Below are 23,611 nucleotides of genomic sequence, written 5' to 3' on the forward strand. Positions count from 1 at the left end.
GACACTGTGAACGCACATCAAACAAGAATGACAAACACATTTTGGGAGAACATCTGCACCGTAACACAAAATAAACACAAAAGAACATATACCCAGAATGCCATGCAGCGCTACTCTTCCAGGCTACACCCCGCAACCACCAAACCCCGCCCACCTCAACCGACGCATGGAGGGGGGCAGTGATGTGGGGTGATGGCGGGGGTGTAGCCCGGAAGAGTAGCGCTGCATGGCATTCTGGGTATTTGTTCTTTTGTGTTTATTTTGTGTTACGGTGCAGATGTTCTCCCAAAATGTGTTTGTCATTCTTGTTTGATGTGGGTTCAAAATGTGGCTTCACAATGTGGCGCATATTTGTAACAGTGTTGAATTTGTTTGAACTGCCACCGTCAGTGTGATCTGTATGACTGTTGATCAAGTATGTCTTGCAATCATTATCGTAAGTCAAACGAAGCCTTGAACAACATGCACTTCAGTTGGCTCGCTGCTTGTCTGGTAAATGAGCTAATGCAACAGAAGTTAGTCAAGGACGATAGGGAAAGTGGCGTAACGGCACTCCCCAAAAATATTTATCCGGTTGATATCATCATAACCCTTCGCAAGGGTCACAGGTAGTCTTTCGTGATGATTGGCAAGTATGTTGCCAGGTCGGTATGGTCATTCCAAGAAGGTGAATCCACAATTCACATAGTTTCTACATACACTGGCCCCCCGGTAAATTGAGTTTGAGACCCCTGATCTTAATAATTCAGAAAAAAATCTGTAAAATAATGGTATTTTTCTGTGAAACTACCAGCATTGTCACTTAATTAAAGGTGGTTGATCGTAATTAATTGGAAAAACTCTGTAGAACAAAAGAATTTTTCTACAGAACTGTTTGCATCGTCACTTTATTAACGGGGGTTGATCTTAACAATTTAGTAAAAATCTGTAAAATTACGAAATTTTTCCGCAAAACGTTTCATGCAAATTTCTGTATATATAATGTTTTTGATCATTATTTGGTTTACAGTGTTTTACTTTAATTTTATGGTTTTCGTTTGGCAGCCGTAGCTGCCAGTAGATGCCCGTTTTTTTTACAGAATTTTTTTTTTACAGTGTATTCTGTATTTATTTTAAATTTCCTTTCAAATGTCTATTCTTGGTGTTGTATTTTATCAAATAAATTTCCCCCAAAAATGCGACTTATACTCCAGTGCGATGTATATATGTTTTTTTCCTTCTTTATTATGCATTTTCGGCTGGTGCGTCGTATACTCCGGAGCAATTTATAATCCGAAAAATACGGTACACTTTATAGTCCGGAAAATAGGGTATGTCAAATTTGCGTCCGTAACAAGCTCCCAACAACGTTGGACACAGTTGTCCAAAAATGTGCGAGGATGACATGTACGGTAATTTGTGGTTTCAACGCTACCTGTCATTAAACCCAAAAGAACATTCGCGGCAGGGTAACAATAACAAAACGACCGCACACGTCGTGCGGCTGCCAGACAACAAAATAGCTGCACAATTAGCCCAAATTGCCTCTGCCATGTTGGCCTGAAGAGGCTCCGTGCCGAGAGTGGAGCTGCGAGCGGCTGATTACCGAAGAGCCGCCGCTATCAGGGCTGAGCTGCCCTCTATCTATACGTCCTCTGCACACACACACACACACACACATCTCCCCTTTGCACCTTTCAGCCGCGGCGCACCATCCATCAGGAGGCCGCAACAGGACCTCACGTAATCGCAGCGGGTGCACTTGTTTTTGTCCGGTCCCACCTTTTTTTTTTTTTTTTTGGCACATGGCTGAGCGCCAGATGTGTCCACAAGCGCTTGTTTTACATGGATGGCTTGACACGGAGGAGCAAATCAACAACTCTTTATTACCAACTACATATGTACTGCTGAGGGTCACAGAAAAGGGGTGGAGCCTACACGCCAGGGGTCACCAACGCGGTGCCCGCGGGCACCAGGTAGCCCGTTAGGACCAGATGAGTTGCCCGCTGGCCTGTTCTAAAAATAGCTCAAATAGCAGCACTTACCAGTGAGCTGCCTCTATTTTTTAAATTGGATTTATTTACTTAGCAAGCTGGTCTCGCTTTGCTCGACATTTTAATTCTCAGAAAGACAAAACTCAAATAGAATTTCAAAATCCAAGAAAATATTTTAAAGACTTGGTCTTCACTTGTTTAAATAAATTCATTTATTTTTTTTACTTTGCTTCTTATAACCTTCAGAAAAAACCTTTTAGAGAAAAAATACAACCTTAAAAATTATTTTAGGATTTTTAAACACATATACCTTTTTACCTTTTAAATTCCTTCCTCTTCTTTCCTGACAATTTAAATCAATGTTCAAGTACATTTATTTATTTTTATTGTAAAGAATAATGAATGCATTTTAATTTAATTCTTCATTTTAGCTTCTGTTTTTTCGACGAAGAATATTTGCGAAATATTTCTTCAAACTTATTATGATTAAAATTCTAAAAAAATATTCTGGCAATTCTAGAAAATCTGTAGAATCAAATTTAAATCTTATTTCAAAGTCTTTTGAATTTCTTTTAAAATTTTTGTTCTGGAAAGTCTAGAAGAAATAATGATTTGTCTTTGTTAGAAATATAGCTTGGTCCAATTTGTTATATATTCTAACAAAGTGCAGATTGGATTTTAACCTATTTAAAACAGGTCATCAAAATTCTAAAATTAATCTTAATGAGGCAAAATTACTAATGATGTTCCATAAACTATTTTTTTAATTTTTTTCAAAAAGATTCAAATTAGCTAGTTTTTCTCTTCATTTTTTTCGGTTGAATTTTGAATTTTAAAGACTCAAAATTGAAGATAAACTATGTTTCAAAATTTTACTTTCATTTTTTTCATGTTTTCTCCTCTTTTAAATCATTCAATTAAGAGTTTTTTTCATCATTTATTCTCTACAAAAAACTTTCCGTAAAAGGAAAAAAAATGTACGACGTAATGACAGACAGAAATACCCATTTTTTTAATATATATAGATTTATTTATTAAAGGTAAATTGAGCAAATTGGCTATTTCTGGCAATTTATTTAAATGTGTATCAAACTGGTAGCCCTTCGCATTAATCAATACCCAAGAAGTAGCTCTTGGTTTCAAAAAGGTTGGTGACCCCTGCTATAAATAAAGTACTATCTAATCTAATACGCCATCAACAGCTGCGCATAAGCTGCGTGAAGCGCTACACTATCAATGGTGCTTTATACTAACCACTTACGGGTGGAGTCATTTTCCAAACTCATCGAAATTTTTATGAGACATTAATTTGCTCATTTTCTGCAGCTCTTTAGGGTCACAGGCGAGCTGGAGCCTATCCCAGAGGCGCCGGTCGCCAGTCAATTACAGGCTTTAAAGGACAACTAAATCATATAGAAATAAGGTGAGTGGATATTCTAAAAATGGCTCACGATGGGAGGTGATACTGCAAGCAGACAGAAAATTGATATGTACAAAATAATGATATAATAAATATAGAATAATAATACTCATTTAATGTCTTTTTTTGATTTGACATATTAAAAAAACTTACAAAAACATGAATTAAATCTATATAAGTAAATTATATCCTTATAAATATTAACAGAACATTCATTTAATTTGTGTCTTTTATTTAACATTAACATATATTATATAAACAAAACATGAATATATATAATATGTGAATTATATCATGATAAGATTAATATACCGTATTTTCTTGAATTGCCGCTGGAGGGGCTAATTAATTTAAAACCTCTTCTCACTCCTGCGCTTACCAGAGGCATGCGGTAAAAGTAAGCATGCGCTAATTATTTTAAAACCTCTTCTCACTCTGAAACTTACCAAAGGCATGCAGTAAAAATTTGAGTGTGATGTAAGCTTGAACCTTAAATCCTACTGAATAGCTCTTAATCTTCTTCCCTTTATGCGATTTCAAATTACCGGTATTGAAATCAGCCTCCTCCATTTTGAAAATGATGACAGGGGAAGTGTCACTCGTGACGTCACAAGTTTGACCCGGCAGTAATTCAAGGCAGGCGCATACTATACACCCTGCGGCAATTCGAAGAAATGTGATATATTAATTTAATATTAATTTTTGTGTTTTAATTTGACACAAAAAATATAGTATTAAAATGTACAAAACCATGAATTAAATCTATATGTAAATTAAATAATTTAGGATATTAATTTAATATCAATTTAATTTGTGTTCTGATTCAACATATTATAAAACTGTACAAAAACATTATTAAATGTATAAAATGTCAATTATATCAATACAGATATTAATTTCCCTTTAATGTGTTTTTTGAATTGAAATATTCAAATATATTAGAAAAACTTAAATAGAAAAATATATGTAGATATCAAAATAGAAAATATATTAATTTATAATATTCATTCAATTTGTTTTTTTTACTATATTACATATTAAAATATATTATACAAATGTAAAAAATAAAGATATGTAAATCTAATTATAGATATAAATGCAATATTCATTAATTTGTAGATTTTTTTATTTGACATATTAAAGTATATTATAAAAATTTACAAAAACATGAATTAAATCTACATGTAATTAAAAAAATTCACCATAGAATTAATATATATTAATATAATATTCATTTAATTAGTGTTTTTTTCTAATTTGCCACATTAAAATTTATTTTAAAAAGGTACAAAAATACGAATTAAATCCATGCAATATGTAAATTATATAATTTAATATTCATGTAATATTAGTTTAATTTGACATTAAAATATAACACAAAAACATGAATTAAAAAAACATATGTAAATCTTATAGAATATATATTAATTTAATATTCAACAAATTTGTGTTTTTTAATTTGACACTAAAATATGTTATAAAATCGTACAAAAACAATTTCAATCTTTATAATATACATAACATAACATAAAATTCATAATAGTAAATATATTGTTTAAATGCTTGAATATTTGAAAAACTTGTGTGGAAATCTGGGCTCTACAAATAGAAATATCTGCAAACGTGTACTCCAGGTTTGATTAGTTTGTTGGTTAATCAAGTAATGGCATAAAAATAAACTTTATACATTAGGCTCATAGTTGCACTAAAAAACTTTTCTGCTTACCATAACCTTTATTCGTCTTTTTTTGTTTAATTTAAATAAATGCACATCAACATGTGCGTTCATAATAATACAAATATTTTCAAATAAATGCACGTCAACATGTGCATTCATAATACAAATATTTTTTTAATAAATGCACATCATCAAGATATGCATTTATAATAATACAAATATTTTGTAATAAATGCACATCATCAACATGTGCATTCCTAATATTACAAATAATTTTTAATAAATGCACATCAACATGTGCATTCATAATACAAATATTTTATAAATGCACTTCTTTAACATGCTCATTCCTAATAGAAATAATTTTTAATAAATGCACATCAACATATGCATTCATAATAATACAAATATTTAATAAATGCACATCTTTAACGTGCTCATTCCTAATAGAAATACATTTTAATAAATGCACATCATCAACATGTGCATTCCTAATACTACAAATATGTTTTAATAAATGCACATCAACATGTGCATTCATAATACAAATATTTTCTAATAAATGCACATCATCAGCATGTGCATTCCTAATATTAGAAATATTTTTTAATAAATGCACAACATGTGCATTCATAATAATGCAAATCACTTTTACTAAATGTACATCATCCACATGTGGATTCATAATACAAATATTTTTCAAACAAATGTACATCATCAACACGTGCATTCATAATAGAAATATTTGTTTAATAAATGCACATAATCAAGATATACATTCATAATAATACAAATCTGTTTAATAAATGCACACCATCAACATACGCATTCCTAATAATATTAATAATTTTTAATAAATGTACATCACCCACATGTGGATTTATAATACAAATATTTTTAAACAAATGTACATCATCAACATGTGCATCCATAATACAAATATTTGTTTAATAAATGCACATAATCAAGATATACATTCATAATAATACAGATATGTTTTAATAAATGCACATCATCAACATGTGCATTCATAATACAAATCATTTTCAATAAATTGGCCCTAGTGTGTGAGCGTGAATGTTGTCTGTCAATCACGGGGCCAACACAGATAAGGTGGGGACTTGTCCAGGGTCTACTCCGCCTTCCGTCCGAATGCAGCTGAGATAGGCTACAACATCCCCCCACGACACCTCAAGCGGCAGAAAATGGATGGATGGATTTGCACATTATCAACATGTGCATTCCTACAATACAAATATGTGTAATAAATGTACACCATAAACATGTGCATTCCTAATACTAATCATTTTTAATAAATGCACATCACCAACATGTGCATTCATAATACAAATATTTTTAAAATAGAAGTACATCATCAACATGTGCATTCATAATACAACTATGTGTTTAATAAATGCACATCATCAAGATGTACATTCAAAATAATTAGTTTTTACTAAATGCACATCATCAACATGTGCATTCCTATAATACAAATATGTGTAATAAATGCACACCATAAACATGTGCATTCCTAATACTAATCATTTTTAATAAATGCACACCACCAACATGTGTATTCAGAATAATACAAATATTTTTTTAAATAAAAGTACATCACCAACATGTGCTTTCATAATACAAATATGTTTAATAAATGCACATCATCAAGATGTACATTCAAAATAACAATTAGTTTTTACTAAATGTACATCATTAACATGTGCATTCCAAATAATACAAATATTTTTTTAATAAATGCACATCACCAACATGTGCATTCGCAATACAATTTTTTAAAATCAAAGTACATCATCAACATGGGCATTCATAATACAAATATGTGTTAAATGCACATCATCAAGATGTACTTTTATAATAATACACATATTTGTTGAATAAATGCACATCATTAAGATATACATTCATATTAGTACAAATGTTTTTAATAAATGCACATCATCAAGATGTACATTCAAAATAACACAATTAGTTTTTACTAAATGTACATCATTAACATGTGCATTCCAAATAATACAAATACTTTTTTAATAAATGCACATCACCAACATGTGCATTCGCAATACCATTTTTTAAAATCAAAGTACATCATCAACATGAGCATTCACAGTAAAAATATGTGTTTAATAAATGCACATCATCAAGATGTACATTCAAAATAATACAAATATTTGTTGAATAAATGCACATCATTAAGATATACATTCATATTAATACAAATAATTTTAATAAATGCACATCATCAACATGTGCATTCATAATAATACAAATAGCCCGGCACATTGCTCCCATGTGTGCCTTATTGCAGCAACCATACCGAAACCAAGTCCGCTATTTTCAAGTTCCAGTCTCGGTTTGATCGCATTTTACTACTTCAAATTACGATGAATCAAAGCAACAGAAAGTGAATCGGAGATTTTTTTTTCGAATCGAACTTATCGATTTGAACAGGAATCAACAATTTAAAATCGTATTAATTCAATTAATTCAACAAAAATATTAGTACACATCCGGATATTAATAGTAAAACAAATTAAACCGTGTTAAAATGTTTCAAAGGAGTGTTGCACGGACCTAAAAATAAATATTGTATATGACATTTTTTGCACAGTAGCACTGCTTTATGAACATTTTTGGGTAATACACTTTAACTTTTACGCACAATAATCACAAAGAGCTCTCGGGTATTATGCAGGGCATCATATTATGGTATTACTATTTTTCAACGGGAAAACCGGAAAAGTCAGCGCACACACACACACACACACACACACACACACACACACACACACACACACACACACACACACACACACACACACACACACACACACACACGCATTATAGAGCTGTGCAGGTCTACCTAATGAAGTGACAACTTCCCTATGCAATCATGTGGACTTTCTTGGTAATGACTACATGAGTGGCAAGTTGAAGTCACGCTAATGACACATGATTGTCAGGTCTTGCAGCGACAGACCACACACACGGGCACGCACCCACCAACACACACACACACACACACACACACACACACACACACACACCTCAGCTTTGACTCATAATAGTTGATGCTCATTTGACTGACGTGTACACATATATATGTATACACACACACATACATATATATATACATACATACATACATACATACATACATATATATATATATATATATATATGTATTAGGAGCTTGCACGCTACCTGGTCCTGCTGCTGAGCCGCTTTGAGCGAGTTGCTGTCCTTGGCTGTGGTCATGCTGACGATGACAAAGGTGCAAAAAGCAAAAGGATGGAAGATTTGCAAGCGTTTGGTCGCAACTGGTAGCGGAGGAGGGGGGGGGGGGGAAAGGAGCTCTTGCGAAGAGGAAGGTGAGCAACAAGGAGGAGGAGGAAAAGACGCGATGCTCAGGACTAGGAGGAAGAGGAGAAGGTGGGGATACTGGAGGGCGAGAGAGGGACGGAAAGAGACGGAGAGAGAGAGAGGGGAGCTTCCACGCGCAACAGTTAAAGATGTATGCAAATGAGGCTGTTGAATTCACCAGCTCATTGAATATTAATTTCCCTCATTAGCATAAAAGCACATCTATTATACTTCCTCAGCTTGCCATGCTTTGTGCAGCAGACCATATTAAGACTATGGAAAAGGACAGGATTTTTCCGTCCCCGCACGCTTGGAACACTGCCGAAGGGGGTCGCGAAGCGAACAAAACCGCCTTGCGGTCCGCTTCTCCACAGTTAAACGAGATAGCCGCCGCCTTTCATGCGAGAAAGCAATAGAAAGACTCCAATGATAAGTCGATATGATGTCCTTTAATTCGCGCAGTTGTTATTCTGTGCATGATACACACCGCAGATGACGATATATTTGAATTAATTATATAAATATTTGAAAAAAAAACATTAGAATAGTTAGGAAAAAAAACAAACTTAAGTGATTCATCTTTAAAAACTGAGATGAGAGATGTTTATATACTTTTTACATGTTGTAAAAATGCTAAAAACATAATTAAATACAAAGTGTGTACTAGGGTTGTACGGTACGGTTGTGATCAAAATTATTCAACCCCCACACAATGTTGGTGTTTTAGCAAGTATTTATTTTGTTTATGGTCATATTGACTTCTTTGACCACTCCCTGGACTTCACCATGTTGCAAATACAACTTTGACCATCTACAAGAAGCTGAGCGTCACAGTCTTTTTCAATCAGTTTAATTGTTGCTCGTTATGGTTCTAATCACATCTACAGGTGTTTTCAACACCTGATTGAAAAGAGCTTATTCAAATTCTGTTCTTAAGAGTTATGATCTTCAAGGGGTTGAATAATTTGGTCAATGAGATATTAAGAGAAATGACACTGTTTGGTATGTTACAAAATATAACGTAATTCAAGTTGCATTTGTCTATTTAATGCATCTTTATTTGATATGACTATAAACAAAATACGGAATAAATGTCCAACTAGCTAAAACACCAAAATTGTGTAGGGGTTGAATAATTTTGATCACAACTATATTAGTATAGTACAGCGATACTAATAAATCATATTCGGTACTATGCCACCTCTGAAAAGTACCGGTTCCCCACACCTCCGTCGTCGTAACAAAGTGTCATTGCTGGTTTTACGAGCAGGGGAGCATGTTCGGCAGCGCACAATCACTGAGTACTTAAAGCAGACACAGTGTGTAGACAGAAAAGGAAGAACGATAAAGGTGAAGTTATAACACTGAAACGCCCTCAGGAAGAGGTGCTTTAAGACATGGCTAACGGCTAAAGTGCAGTCGGCAGAGTAGTAGCTACTTCTAAATCCCTAATCCTGGTCTCCATGGCGACAAATAAAGTACGTTTCTTACAAGTATCATCCCGGCAGGACGAAGAATCACTACACACCGTAGCTCACCCGCGTCAAAATGTAAACAAATGCCATGCGTGGATCTACACCCGACAGCCACTGTAATGATACCAAGTACAGGAGCGTATCTTGTCTACCATGATTACGTCGATATTTTTTTATCGGCACAAAATCTTTGTTCCTTTTATTAAATGTATATTTAGTTTAGTTTATTAAGAATCCCCATTAGTCTACGATTCTACCTAGGGTTCAGGCAAAAAACATCATAAATAACAAAACAAAAGATTACAATGCAGTACAACATGATCGGATAATAGAATGTTGTAATACAAAAATAGCAACAACACAGAACCAAAAACAAAACAAAACTTTGACTTTACATAATAATGTTCATACCAAATATAAAAAGAGCAACCCAAAAAAAAAATATATATATATATATAAATAATAAAAGAATGTCCATCCAGTCATCCATTTTTTACCGCTTATTCCCTTTGGGGTTGTGGGGGGCACAGTTGCCTATCTCAGCTATAATCTGGCGGATGGCGGCGTACACCCTGGACAAGTCGCCACCTGATCGCAGGGCCAACACAGATAGATAATGTGTGAATGTTGTCTGTCTATCTGTGTTGGCCCTGCGATCAGGTGGCGACTTGTCTGGGGTGTACGCCGCCTTCCGCCCGATTGTAGCTGAGATAGGCACAAGTGCCCCCTGCGACTCCAAAGGGAATAAGCGGTAGAAAATAAAGATCCTCTTTATGACAGGAGTGCTCTGCTATTTTGGAAGACCTACTGCAAGAAACCACAAGTCAAAGATCCACTATATAACTGGAGTGTGCTGCTGTTTTTGAATAACTATTTATAAAAAAACAACGCTAGTCAAAGATCCTCTTTATGACAGAAGTGCTCTGCTATTTTTGAAGACCTACTGTAAGACACCGCAAGTCAAAGATACAATATGTAACTGGAGTGTGCTGCTGTTTTTGAATAACTATTGTTAAAAAAAACAAAAACGCGAGTCAAAGATCCTCTTTATGACAGGAGTGCTCTGCTATTTTTTAAGACCTATTGTAAGAAACCTCAAGTCAAAAATTCTCTATATAGCTGGAGTGTGCTGCTGTTTTTGAGAAACTACTGTTAAAGAATACACAACACTAGTCAAAGATCCTCTGGAAGGAATGCTCTGCTACTTTTGAAGACCTACTGTAAGAAAACGCAAGTCAAAGATCCTCTATATAACTGTAATGTGCTGCTCAATTAATTTTTTAGGTCTTTTGACAAAAATTTTAGTCAAAGATCCTTTATATGACAGTAATGCTCTTTTGTTTTTTTAATTTTATTTATTTCAAAAATGATATAATTTGGTCTTCTCTTAAGAAAAAAAAAAAAAAAACGAGGCGTGGGTCACAAAAACTCAAGTCCGCATGTTTCCTCCCTTTTATTTTCTTCAACAAAGACACACGACTCGTTTCTTTTTACGCTTAAAACGAAGGGGCGGTATAGCTCGGTTGGTAGAGCGGCTGTGCCAGCAACTTGAGGGTTGCAGGTTCGATCCCGCTTTCCGCCATCTCAGTCATTGCCGTTGTGTCCTTGGGCAAGACAATTTACCCACACTGGTTTAAATGTAAAAATTAGATATAGGGTTTCACTATGTAAAGCGCTTTGAGTCACTAGAGAAAAAGCGCTATATAAATATAATTCACTTCACACCTCACTTCAAGAACGTTTGAAATTGAAATGTGTGGCACCACCTGTCAAATTAAGTCTTTCATCCATCCATTTGCTACCGCTTGTCCCGTTCGGGGTCGCTGGAGCCTATCTCTGCTGCATTCGGGCGGAAGGCGGTGTACACCCTGGACAAGTCGCCACCTCATCGCAGGGTTATGAAGTCTTTCAAGTTCATGTTTTGGGAAGTTTGACTTGTAAATTTAGCTTCGCTTATTTTTACACTTGTATGGGCGCTACTTCAAATGATGAGGCTGATTAAGCATATATCTAAAACCCGTATAAGTGAAGTGAAGTGAATTATATTTATATAGCGCTTTTCTCTAGTGACTCAAAGCGCTTTACATAGTGAAACCCAATATCTAAGTTACATTTAAACCAGTGTGGGTGGCACTGGGAGCAGGTGGTTTAGTAAAGTGCCTTGCCCAAGGACACAACGGCAGTGACTAGAATGGCGGAAGCGGGAATCGAACCTGCAACCCTCAATTTGCTGGCACGGCCACTCTACCAACCGTGCTATACCGCCCCACGTATAGGTGACGTATAGATGTTGATGGCCACAGTTTGACCCTGGAACTGATCATTTTTTGCATTGGGAACGCGTACATGAAGTGGTTAAAAAAAGAAAAAGTGTTTTGTAATGAGAGAAATTGACTGAACCTGCACTCAGGTTTTAACAAGCCTGGTCCTGATTGGCCACTTTAATTCATTACATTTACAAAGCCACGTGTTCCCAGCATGCACCAGGAGGCAATTACTCACTTTGATTTGTTCGGAGATGCGCTTATTGTTAATTAATACCCTCGCTGTCTACAGTTTGACTCTTTTTTTTTTCTTTTCTCCTTTGGTCCTTGCAATGGAGCGTTGATGTGATGCACACTTAATTAAAAGAGAGAGGCAGCGCGCTGAAGGCAATTACCCACAATGCTGAGCTGCATATCATGCACGCCAACGTCCTGTGCTGTCTGACCTTCTTGTCTACATGCAATGAAAACATTCTATTGCTTTATTGCCATGTTGTTGCATTTTCATTTAGAGGATCTTTGACTAAAAGCAGCAGTGCACGCCTGTCATAACAAGGATCTTGGACCAGCGTTTGTTTTTTTAAACAATAGTTTCTCAAAAACAGCAGCACACTCCAGCCATATAGAGGTGTTTTGAATAGCAGTTTCTTACAGTAGGTCTTCAACAATAGCAGACCACTCCTGTCATAAAGAGGATCTTTGACTAGTGTTTTTTTTTTTAAACAATAGTTTCTCAAAAACTGCAGCACGCACCAATTGTACAGAGAATCTTTGACTTGCGCTTTCTTAAAGTAGGTATTCAAAAATAGCAGAGTACTCCTGTCATAAAGATGATCTTTGACTAGCGTTGTTTTTTTAACAATAGTTTCTCAAAAACAGCAGCACACTCTGGTTATATAGAGGATCTTTGACTTGCATTTTCTTACAGCAGGTCTTCAAAATTAGAGCACTCCTGTCATGAAGAGGATCTTTGACTAGCGTTTTTTTTACAAAAGTTTCTCAAAAACAGCAGCACATTCCAGTTATAAAGAGAAAAATGACTTGCGTTTTCGTACAGCAGGTCTTAAAAAATAGCAGAGCACTCCTGTCATAAAGAGGATCTTTGACTAGCGTTGGTTTTAACAATAGTTTCTCAAAAATAGCTGCACACTCTAGTTAGAGGATCTTTGACTTGCAATTTCTTACAGCAGGTCTTCAAAATTAGAGCACTCCTGTCATGAAGAGGATCTTTGACTAGCGTTTTTTTACAATAGTTTCTCAAACACAGCAGCATACTTCAGTTATATAGAGGATATTTGAGTTGTGTTTTTCTTACAGTAGGTCTTAAAAATTAGAGCACTCCTGTCATGAATAGGATCTTTGACTAGTGTTTTTTTAACAATAGCTTCTCAAAAATAGCTGCGTACTTCAGTTATACAGACAATATTTGAGTTGCATTTTTCTTACATTAGGTCTTCAAAAATAGCAGAGCACTCCTTCCATAAAGAGGATCTTTGACTAGCGTTTTGTTTTCTTTAACAATAGTTTCTCAAAAACAGCAGCACACTCCAGCTATATTTAGGATCTTTGACTAGCGGTTTCTTACAGCAGGTCTTAAAAAAAAGAGCACTCCTGTCATGAAGAGGATCTTTGACTACCGTTTTTTTTTAACAATAGTTATCCAAAAACAGCAGCACACTCTAGTTATATAGAGGATCTTTGACTTGCGATTTTTCTTACAGTATAGGTTTTCAAAAATAGCAGAGCACTCCTGTCATAAAGAGGATCTTTGACAAGCGTTTTTTTCTTAACAATAGTTTTTCAAAAACAGCAGCATACTTCAGCTATATACAGGATCCTTGAGTTACCTATTCGTACAGCAGGTCTTAAAAAATAGCAAAGCACTCTTGTCATAAAGAGGATCTTTGACTAGCGTTTTTTTTAACAATAGTTTCTCAAAAACAGCAGCATACTTCGGTTACACAGAGGATCTTTGACAACCGGTTTCTTACAGTAGGTCTTCAAAATTAGAGCACTCCTGTCATGAATAGGATCTTTGACTAGCGTTTTTTTAACAATAGTTTCTCAAAAACTGCAGCACACACCAAATGTATAGAGAATCTTTGATTTGCGTTTTCTTAAAGTAAGTCTTCAAAAATAGCAGAGTACTCCTGTCATAAAGAGGATCTTTGACTAGTGTTTTTTTTTAAACAATAGTTTCTCAAAAACAACAGCACACTCCTGTCATAGAGAGGATCATTGACTAGCGTTTTGTTTTTTATTTTAACAATAGTTTCTCAAACACAGCAGCATACTTCAGTTATATAGAGGATATTTGAGTTGTGTTTTTCTTACAGTAGGTCTTAAAAATTAGAGCACTCCTGTCATGAACAGGATCTTTGACTAGCATTTTTTTTAACAATAGCTTCTCAAAAACAGCAGCATACTTCAGTTATACAGACAATATTTGAGTTGCGTTTTTCCTTACAGTAGGTCTTCAAAAATAGAGCACTCCTTCCATAAAGAGGATCTTTGACTAGCGTTTTGTTTTCTTTAACAATAGTTTCTCAAAAACAGCAGCACACTCCAGCTATATTTAGGATCTTTGACTAGCGGTTTCTTACAGCAGGTCTTAAAAAAAAGAGCACTCCTGTCATGAAGAGGATCTTTGACTAGCGTTTTTTTTAACAATAGTTATCCAAAAACAGCAGCACACTCTAGTTATATAGAGGATCTTTGACTTGCGATTTTTCTTAGAGTATAGGTTTTCAAAAATAGCAGAGCACTCCTGTCATAAAGAGGATCTTTGACAAGCGTTTTTTTCTTAACAATAGTTTCTCAAAAACAGCAGCATACTTCAGTTATATACAGGATCCTTGAATTACCTATTCTTACAGCAGGTCTTCAAAAATAGCAAAGCACTCTTGTCATAAAGAGGATCTTTGACTTGCATTTTTTTTAACAATAGTTTCTCAAAAACAGCAGCATACTTCGGTTACACAGAGGATCTTTGACTGTCGGTTTCTTACAGTAGGTCTTCAAAATTAGAGCACTCCAGTCATGAAAAGGATCTTTGACTAGCGTTTTTTAACAATAGTTTCTCAAAAACTGCACCACACACCAAATGTATAGAGAATCTTTGATTTGCGTTTTCTTAAAGTAAGTCTTCAAAAATAGCAGAGTACTCCTGTCATAAAGAGGATCTTTGACTAGTGTTTTTTTTAACAATAGTTTCTCAAAAACAGCAGCACACTCTAGTTATATAGAGGATCTTTGACTTGCATTTTCTTACAGTAGGTCTTCAAAAATAGCAGCGCACTCCTGTCATAGAGAGGATCTTTGACTAGCGTTTTTTTTTTATTTTAACAATAGTTTCTCAAACACAGCAGCATACTTCAGTTATATAGAGGATATTTGAGTTGTGTTTTTCTTACAGTAGGTCTTAAAAATTAGAGCACTCCTGTCATGAAGAGGATCTTTGACTAGTGTTTTTTTTTTAACAATAATTTCTCAAACACAGCAGCATACTTCAGTTATATAGAGGATATTTGAGTTGGGTTTTTCTTACAGTAGGTCTTCAAAAAAAGCAGAGCACTCCTTCCATATAAAGAAGTTTTGACTAGCGTTTGTGCAGTAAGTCTTTAAAATATTACAGCACTCCAATTATATAAATGATCTTTGGCTAGTGTTTTTGCAGTAGGTCTTCAAAAACGGCAGAGCACTTCAGTCATATAGAGAATCTCTGAGTAGCAATGTTTGCATTAAGACCTCAAAAACAGCAGAGCACTCCAGTCATATAGAAGATCTTTGACTAGCAATGTTTTCAGTAAGACCTCAAAAACAGCAGAGCACTCCAGTTTAACAGAGGATCTTTGACTAGTGTGTGTGCAGTAAGTCTTAAAAAATGGCACAGCACTCCAGTTATATAAGAGATCTTTAACTGGTGTTTTTACAATAGGTCTTCAGAAACAGCAGACCAGTCCAGTCTTATAGAGGATCGTTGACTAACAATGTTTGCAGTATGTCTTAAAAATAGCAGAACATTCCAGTTTAACAGAGGATCTTTGACTAGTGTTTTTGCAGTAAGTCTTTAAAAACAGCAGAGCACTCCAGTTATATAAAGGATTTTTAACCTGTGTTTTTGCAGTAGGTCTTCAAAAACAGCACACCAGTCCAGTCATATAGAGGATCTTTGACTAGCAATGTTTGGAGCAAGTCTTAAAAAATGACAGAACATTCCAGTTTAACAGAGGATCTTTGACTAGTGTTTTTGCAGTAAGTTGTGTTTTTGCAATAGGTCTTCAAAAACAGCAGACCAGTCCAGGCTTATAGAGGATCTTTGACTAGCAATGTTTGCAGTAGGGCTTAAAAAGTAGCAAAACATTCCAGTTTAACAGAGGATCTTTGACTGGTGTTTTTGAAGTAAGTCTTCAAAAACAGCAGAACACACCAGTTATATAAAGGATATTTGACTGGTGTTTTTGCAGTAGGTCTTAAGAATAGCAGAACATTCCAGTTTACAGAGAATCTTTGACTAGTGTTTTTGCAGTAAGTATTCAAAAATATTACAGCACTCCAATTATATAAAGGATCTTTAGCTGGGGTTTCTGCAGTAGGTCTTCGAAAATGGCTGAGCACTCCAGTCATATAGAAGATCTTTGACTAGCAATGTTTGCAGTAAGACTTCAAAAACAGCAGAGCACTCCAGTTACCGTATATAAAATATCTTTAACTGGTGTTTTTGCAGTAGGTCTTCAAAACTAGCAGAACATTCCAGTTTAACACAGAATATTTGACTAGAGTTTGTGCAGTAAGTATTCAAAAATATTACATCACTTTAGTTATATAAAGGATCTTTGACTGGTGTTTTTACAGTAGGTCTTCAAAAACAGCAGACCAGTCCAGTCTTGTAGAGGATCTTTGACTAGCAATGTTTGCAGTAGGTCTTAAAAATAGCAAAACATTCCAGTTTAACAGAGGATCTTTGACTAGTGTTTTTGCAATAAGACTTCAAAAACAGCAGAGCACTCCAGTTATATAAAGGATCTTTGGTGTTTTTGCAGTAGGTCTTAAAAATAGCAGAACATTCTAGTTTACAGAGAATCTTTGACTGGTGTTTTTGCAGTAAGTCTTCAAAAATATTACAGCACTCTAGTTATATAAATGATCTTTGACTGTTTTTTTACAGTAGGTCTTTAAAAACAGCACACCATTCCAATCATATAGAGGATCTTTGACTAGCAATGTTTGCAGTCGGTCTTAAAAAATAGCAGAACATACCAGTTTAACAGAGGATCTTTGACTAGTGTTTTTGCAAAATGTCTTTAAAAACAGCAGAGCACTCCATTTATATAAAGGATTTTTGACTGGTGTTTTTGCAGTAGGTCTTCAAAAACAGCAGACTAGTCTAGTCATATAGAGGATCTTTGACTGGTGTTTTTGCAGTAGGTCTTCAAAAACAGCAGACCAGTCCAGTCGTACAGATGATCTTTGACTGGTATTTTTACAGTAGGTCTTTAAAAACAGCAGACCAGTCCAATCATATAGAGGATCTTTGACTAGCAATGTTTGCAGTCGATCTTAAAAAATAGCAGAACATACCAGTTTAACAGAGGATCTTTGACTAGTGTTTTTGCAGTAAGCCTTTAAAAACAGCAGAGCACTCCATTTATATAAAGGATTTTTGACTGGTGTTTTTTGCAGTAGGTCTTCAAAAACAGCAGACCAGTCCAGTCATATAGAGGATCTTTGACTGGTATTTTTACAGTAGGTCTTTAAAAACAGCAGACCAGTCCAGTCATATAGAGGATCTTTGACTAGCAATGTTTGCAGTCGTTCTTAAAAAATAGCAGAACATACCAGTTTAACAGAGGATCTTTGAATAGTGTTTTTGCAGTGAGTCTTTAAAAACAGCAGAGCACTTCATTTTATATAAAGGATTTTTGACTGGTGTTTTTGCAGTAGGTCTTCAAAAACAGCAGACCAGTCTAGTCATATAGAGGATCTTTGACTGGTGTTCTTGCAGTAAGTCTTCAAAAACAGCAGACCAATCCAGTCATATAGAGGATGTTTGACTGGTATTTTTACAGTAGGTCTTTAAAAACAGCAGACCAGTCCAGTCATATAGAGGATCTTTGACTAGCAATGTTTGCAGTCGGTCTTGAAAAATAGCAGAACATACCAGTTTAACAGAGGATCTTTGAATAGTGTTTTTGCAGTAAGTCTTTAAAAACAGCAGAGCACTCCATTTATATAAAGGCTTTTTGACTGGTGATTTTGCAGTAGGTCTTCAAAAACAGCAGACCAGTCTAGTCATACAGAGGATCACTGACTGGTGTTTTTGCAGGAGGATCTCAAAAGCCTCACTCTTGTAAAATATATGATCTTTGACTAGCGTTTTGGCAGCGGGTCCTCAAAAACCGCACAGCACAGAGGTAGTTTCAAGGAACGGCAGCAAGAGTGAAAGTAGAAGTTTGGCCCCTGGGGTCTTTGCTTCGTAAAACCATCAGAAGTCTTTAAAGCAGCACTGATGTCCGACCCCAAGCCTCCATTGAAGATCTTCTCTAATGTTGGGGGCCAGAAGGTCTCCATCATGCCCGCAGCAATGGAGTCCTCCGCCTCCACCCCCGCTGCTGACATTCCACGGCTGAGTGGCTGAGGCGGAGTCAAGTGTGGGACAAAGTGTTTGGGTGGACGGCGTGTATTTATCTAGGAGCAGGCAGGAGCAGGTGAGGACGGCCCGGCAATTTTCTCCTCGGGAACGCACAAACAAGATCGGTGGAAGTCGCCGACTGTGTGGGCCTCTTTTTCTCTCGCGCAGTGCTCAGTGTGTGTGTGTGTGTGTGTGTGTGTGTGTGTGTGTGTGTGTGTGCACCAACCTTGCAGGAGGTATTTAATCAAAACACGTCGCCACTTTTTGTTTTTAAAAAAAAAAAACCTGCAATGCGTCTGCGGGGGTTTGACGTGGGAATGAAGGCAACACTGACGGATGATTTCCACGGCTGCACAGAATGTTCTTGAAGAGTGCAGTCGACTGTCACACACTAAAGTGCGTGTGCGCTCTGAGCGTCTCTATGCAAATATTGTAGTACGGAACCTTCCGGCTCGGCGGCGGCGTTTTGAGCACACACTGTTCACGTTCAGGCGCTCAATCTGTTATTTTCTTACGCTTTGGAGACGCTTGCCTTCAGGACATTGTGGACTGTCCTACGCTTCCTACGCTGTGGGGACACTTTGGGGGAACACTCTGTGGATAAAAAGGCCTGCAAGGGGGAGTTTGGTGTGGAACAGGGGTCGGCAACCCGAAACCTTGAAAGAGCCATGTTGGACCAAACATACAAAAAACTAAACTATCTGGAGCCTCAAAAAATGGAAAGCCGTATATAAGTGTTATAATGAAGGCAACACATGATGTGTTTATAGTAGTTATACTAGCCTACTAGCAAACTTATATAAGTGTTATAATGGAGGCAACACATGACGTAAGTGTCTATATGAGTTATATTAACCTACTATCAAAATGACTTTAAAAGTCTTATATAAGTGTTAAAATGAAGGCAACACAGGATGTAAGTGTTTATATTAGCTACTATATAACCTTATATCAAAATGACTTTAAAAGTCTTATATGAGTGTTAAAATGAAGGCAACACATGACGTAAGTGTCTATAGTAGTTATATTAGCCATCCATCCATCCATCCATTTTCTACCGCTTATTCCCTTTTTGGGGTCGCGGGGGGTGCTGGCGCCTATCTCAGCTATCAAAATTACTTTAAAAGTCTTATGAGTGTTATAATGAAGGCAACACACGATGTGTCTAAATTAGCTATAATAGCCTACTATCAAAATTACTTTAAAAGTCTTACAATGAGTGTGAAGGCAATACATGATGTGTCTATATTAGCATAATAGCCTACTATCAAAATGACTTTAAAAGGTCTTATATAAGTTTTATAATGAAGGCAACAAATGACGTAAGTGTCAATATTAGTTATTTTAACCTACTATCAAAATGACTTTAGAAGTCTTATATAAGTGTTATAGTGAAGGCAACACATGACGTAAGTGTCTATATTAGTTATTTTAGCTTACTATCAAAATTACTTTAAAAGGTCTTATATAAGTGTTATAATGAAGGCAATACATAATATAAGTGTCTATATTAGCATAATAGCCGACTATCAAAATGGCTTTAAAATTCTTATATAAGTGTTATAATAAAGGCAACACATGATGTGTCTTTATTAGCTACAATAGCCTACTATCAAAATGACTTTAAAAGTTTTATATGAGTGTTAAAATGAAGGCAACACATGACCTAAGTGTCTATATTAGTTATATTAGCCTACTATCAAAATGACTTTAAATCTCTTATATAAGTGTTATAATGAAAGCAACACATCACGTAAGTGTCTATATTAGTTATTTTAGCCGACTATCAAAATGGCTTTAAAAGTCTTATATAAGTGTTATAATGAAGGCAACACATGATGTAAGTGTTTATATTAGCTACAATAGCCTACTATCAAAATGACTTTAAAAAATCTTATATGAGTGTTAAAAGGAAGGCAACACATGACGTAAATGTCTATAGTAGTTATATTAGCCTACTATCAAAATCACTTAAAGTGTTATAATGAAGGCAACACATAACACAAGTGTCTATTTTGGTTTTATTAGCCTATTATCAAAATTACTTTAAAAAGTCTTATATAAGTGTTATGATGAAGGCAACACATGATGTAAGTGTGTATATTAGCTACAATAGCCTATTATCAAAATGACTTTAAAAAATCTTATATGAGTGTTAAAAGGAAGGCAACACATGACATAAATGTCTATAGTAGTTATATTAGCCTACTATCAAAATCACTTTAAAAGTGTTATAATGAAGGCAACACTTAACACAAGTGTCTATATTAGTTATATTAGCCTACTAGAAAAATGACTTTAAAAGGTCTGAGTGTAATAATGAAGGCAACAAATGACGTGTCTATATTAGTTATTTTAACCTATCAAAATTACTTAACAATTTACAAATTAATACTAACTAATCGGTTAATACTAACTTTAACTAATAATATTAATAATATGAATACTAATAATATATAATTAATACTTAATAAATAACCAATAATAATTTAAATAACACTTAATAATTAATAATAACACTACGATGAGTTGGCGACTTGTCCATGGTGTACGCCACCTTCCGCCCGATTGTAGCTGAGATAGGCTCCAGCACCCCCTGCTACCCTAAAGGGAATAAGCGGTGGAAAATGGATGGATGGAATAATAACAATAATAATAATGATAATAATAATATTAATAATAATAATAAGAATGAATAATAATCATAACTAATAAATACTAGTCAATTAATACTAACTAATCAATACTAATGTCTACAAAAAATGGAATTTTGGTTCATATTTATTAATGATCTACAACTCACGTCAGCATCATCGTGATCTGTTGTCGTGACAACAGCAACAAGCTTTGAGTCCCGCTCACAAGAGCCTCTTCTACTGAGCTCAAGGAGAGGAACACAAAGAGATGGAAGGGGGGAAAAAAAAAAAATATCGATGGAACACCTGCGTGACTTTGTGAGCGGCTCCAAATCAATGCGGTCCAAGTGACAAATAATCTTCCCAGAGGAGATGATGTCGCGCTGACTCAGCAGCAGCCGCTCGTCAAGGACTCTCATTTCCAGCTTGGCCTTTCACTCCCGCAAACGCGCTCGAGGGAAGTTCATGGCCTGCTCACTTGAGATGGACCCATATGGTACTTTCAGGGCCGATACGGATTATTAGTAGCCAACGATGCTGATCACCGATATTCGGAGCAGATATTCATTTACAGTTAGATATTTGAACATGAGTATTATATGTCAGTAAACATCTGGACTAAGTTGTATCTTTAATTTTTTTTTTGTTGTTGTTTAGGAAACGTCTGACCAATTGCGAAATAATATTTTATGCGGCGCTAATGTTGTAATTACTTCAGCGGCAAAAAACCCAACATCAAACACCTTCATTACGTGTGCATAATAGGAGCATCAACATTTGCATATTCAATGTATTATAAAAATCTTTGTGGAAAATTGGTCAAAATATTGGATTTCTCTACATCACAATAACTAAATTTTATATAATTTATGGCATTTTAAGGATTTGATTAAAAAAAACAAAAAAAGAAAACAGTGAAGTTGGCTTGTATAAATTGTAAATAAAAACAGAATACAATGATTTGCAAATCCTTTTCAACCTATATTCATTTGAATAGACTGCAAAGACAAGATATTTAACGTTCGAACTGGTAAACTGTCATTTTTTGCTAATACTAGCTCATTTGGAATTTAATGCCTGCAACATGTTTCAAAAAGCTGGCACGAGGGGCAAAAAAGACTGAGAATGTTGAGGAATGCTCAGAAATCACTTATTTGGAACATCCCACAGGTGAAAAGGCTAATTGGGAACAGTTGGGTGCCATGATTGGGTATAAACGCAGCTCAGTCATTTACAAACAAGGATGGGGCGAGGGTCACCACTTTGTGAACATATGGGTGAGCAAATTTTTTAAGAACAACATTCCGCAACCAGCTATTGCAAGGAATTTAAGGAGTTCACTATCTACGGCCCGTAATATCATCAAAAGTTTCAGAGAATCTGGAGGAATCAGTGCACATAAGCAGCAAAGCTGAAAACCAACATTGAATGCCTGTGACCTTCAATCTCTCAGGCAATACTGCATCAAAAAGCGACATCAGTGTGTAAAGCGTATCACCACATTGGCTCAGGAAACTTCAGCAAACCACTGTCAGTAACTGCAGTTTGTTGCTACATCTGTAAGTGCAAGTCAAAACTCTACTATGCAAAGCGAAAGCCATTGATCAACAACACCCAGAAACGCCGCTGGCTTTGCTGGGTGCGAGCTCATCTAAGATGGACTGATGCAAAGTGGAAAAGTGTTCTGACGAGTCCACGTTTCAAAGTGTTTGTGGAAACAGTAGATGTCGTGTCCTCCGGAACAAAGAGGGAAAGAAATATCCAGGCGCAAAGTTGAAAAGCCAGCATCTGTGATGGTATGGGGGTGCATTACTGCCCAAGGCATGGGTAACTTACACATCTGTGAAGGCACCATTAATGCTGAAAGGTTTTGGAGCAACATATGTTGCCATACAAACAACGTTACCATGGACGCCCCTGCTTATTACAGCAAGACAATGCCAAGCCACGTGTTACAACCGTGTGGTTTCATAATAAAATAGTGCAGGTAACTAGACTGGCCTGCCTGTAGTCCTGACCTGTTTCCCATTGAAAATTGTGGCGCAATGTGAAGCCTAAAATACCACAACGGAGACCCCGGACTGTTGAACAAGTTAAGCTGTACATCAAGCAAGAATGGGAAAGAATTCCCTTTGAAAATTTTAAAAAAT

At 35.7% G+C, this 23,611-nt stretch overlaps 1 protein-coding gene across 5 annotated transcripts in view; it reads right to left on the reverse strand.

Moving 5' to 3' along the window:
* The window catches only part of LOC133569305 (dipeptidyl aminopeptidase-like protein 6), a 468,141-nt gene that overhangs the window by 220,817 nt on the left and 223,713 nt on the right, over positions 1–23,611 (reverse strand). The window contains exon 1 of one of the 5 annotated variants that reach the window (XM_061921537.1): positions 8,297–8,448. The exons of the other annotated variants lie outside the window; for them this stretch is intronic. Coding sequence (XP_061777521.1) covers positions 8,297–8,350 — 54 coding nt within the window. The 5' untranslated portion in view covers positions 8,351–8,448. Of the gene's footprint in view, positions 1–8,296; positions 8,449–23,611 lie in introns of those variants that run through there. 5 annotated transcript variants of the gene reach the window in all.

The sequence above is a fragment of the Nerophis ophidion genome, linkage group LG15 (genome assembly GCF_033978795.1).
Source record: "Nerophis ophidion isolate RoL-2023_Sa linkage group LG15, RoL_Noph_v1.0, whole genome shotgun sequence".
Lineage (NCBI taxonomy): Eukaryota > Metazoa > Chordata > Actinopteri > Syngnathiformes > Syngnathidae > Nerophis > Nerophis ophidion.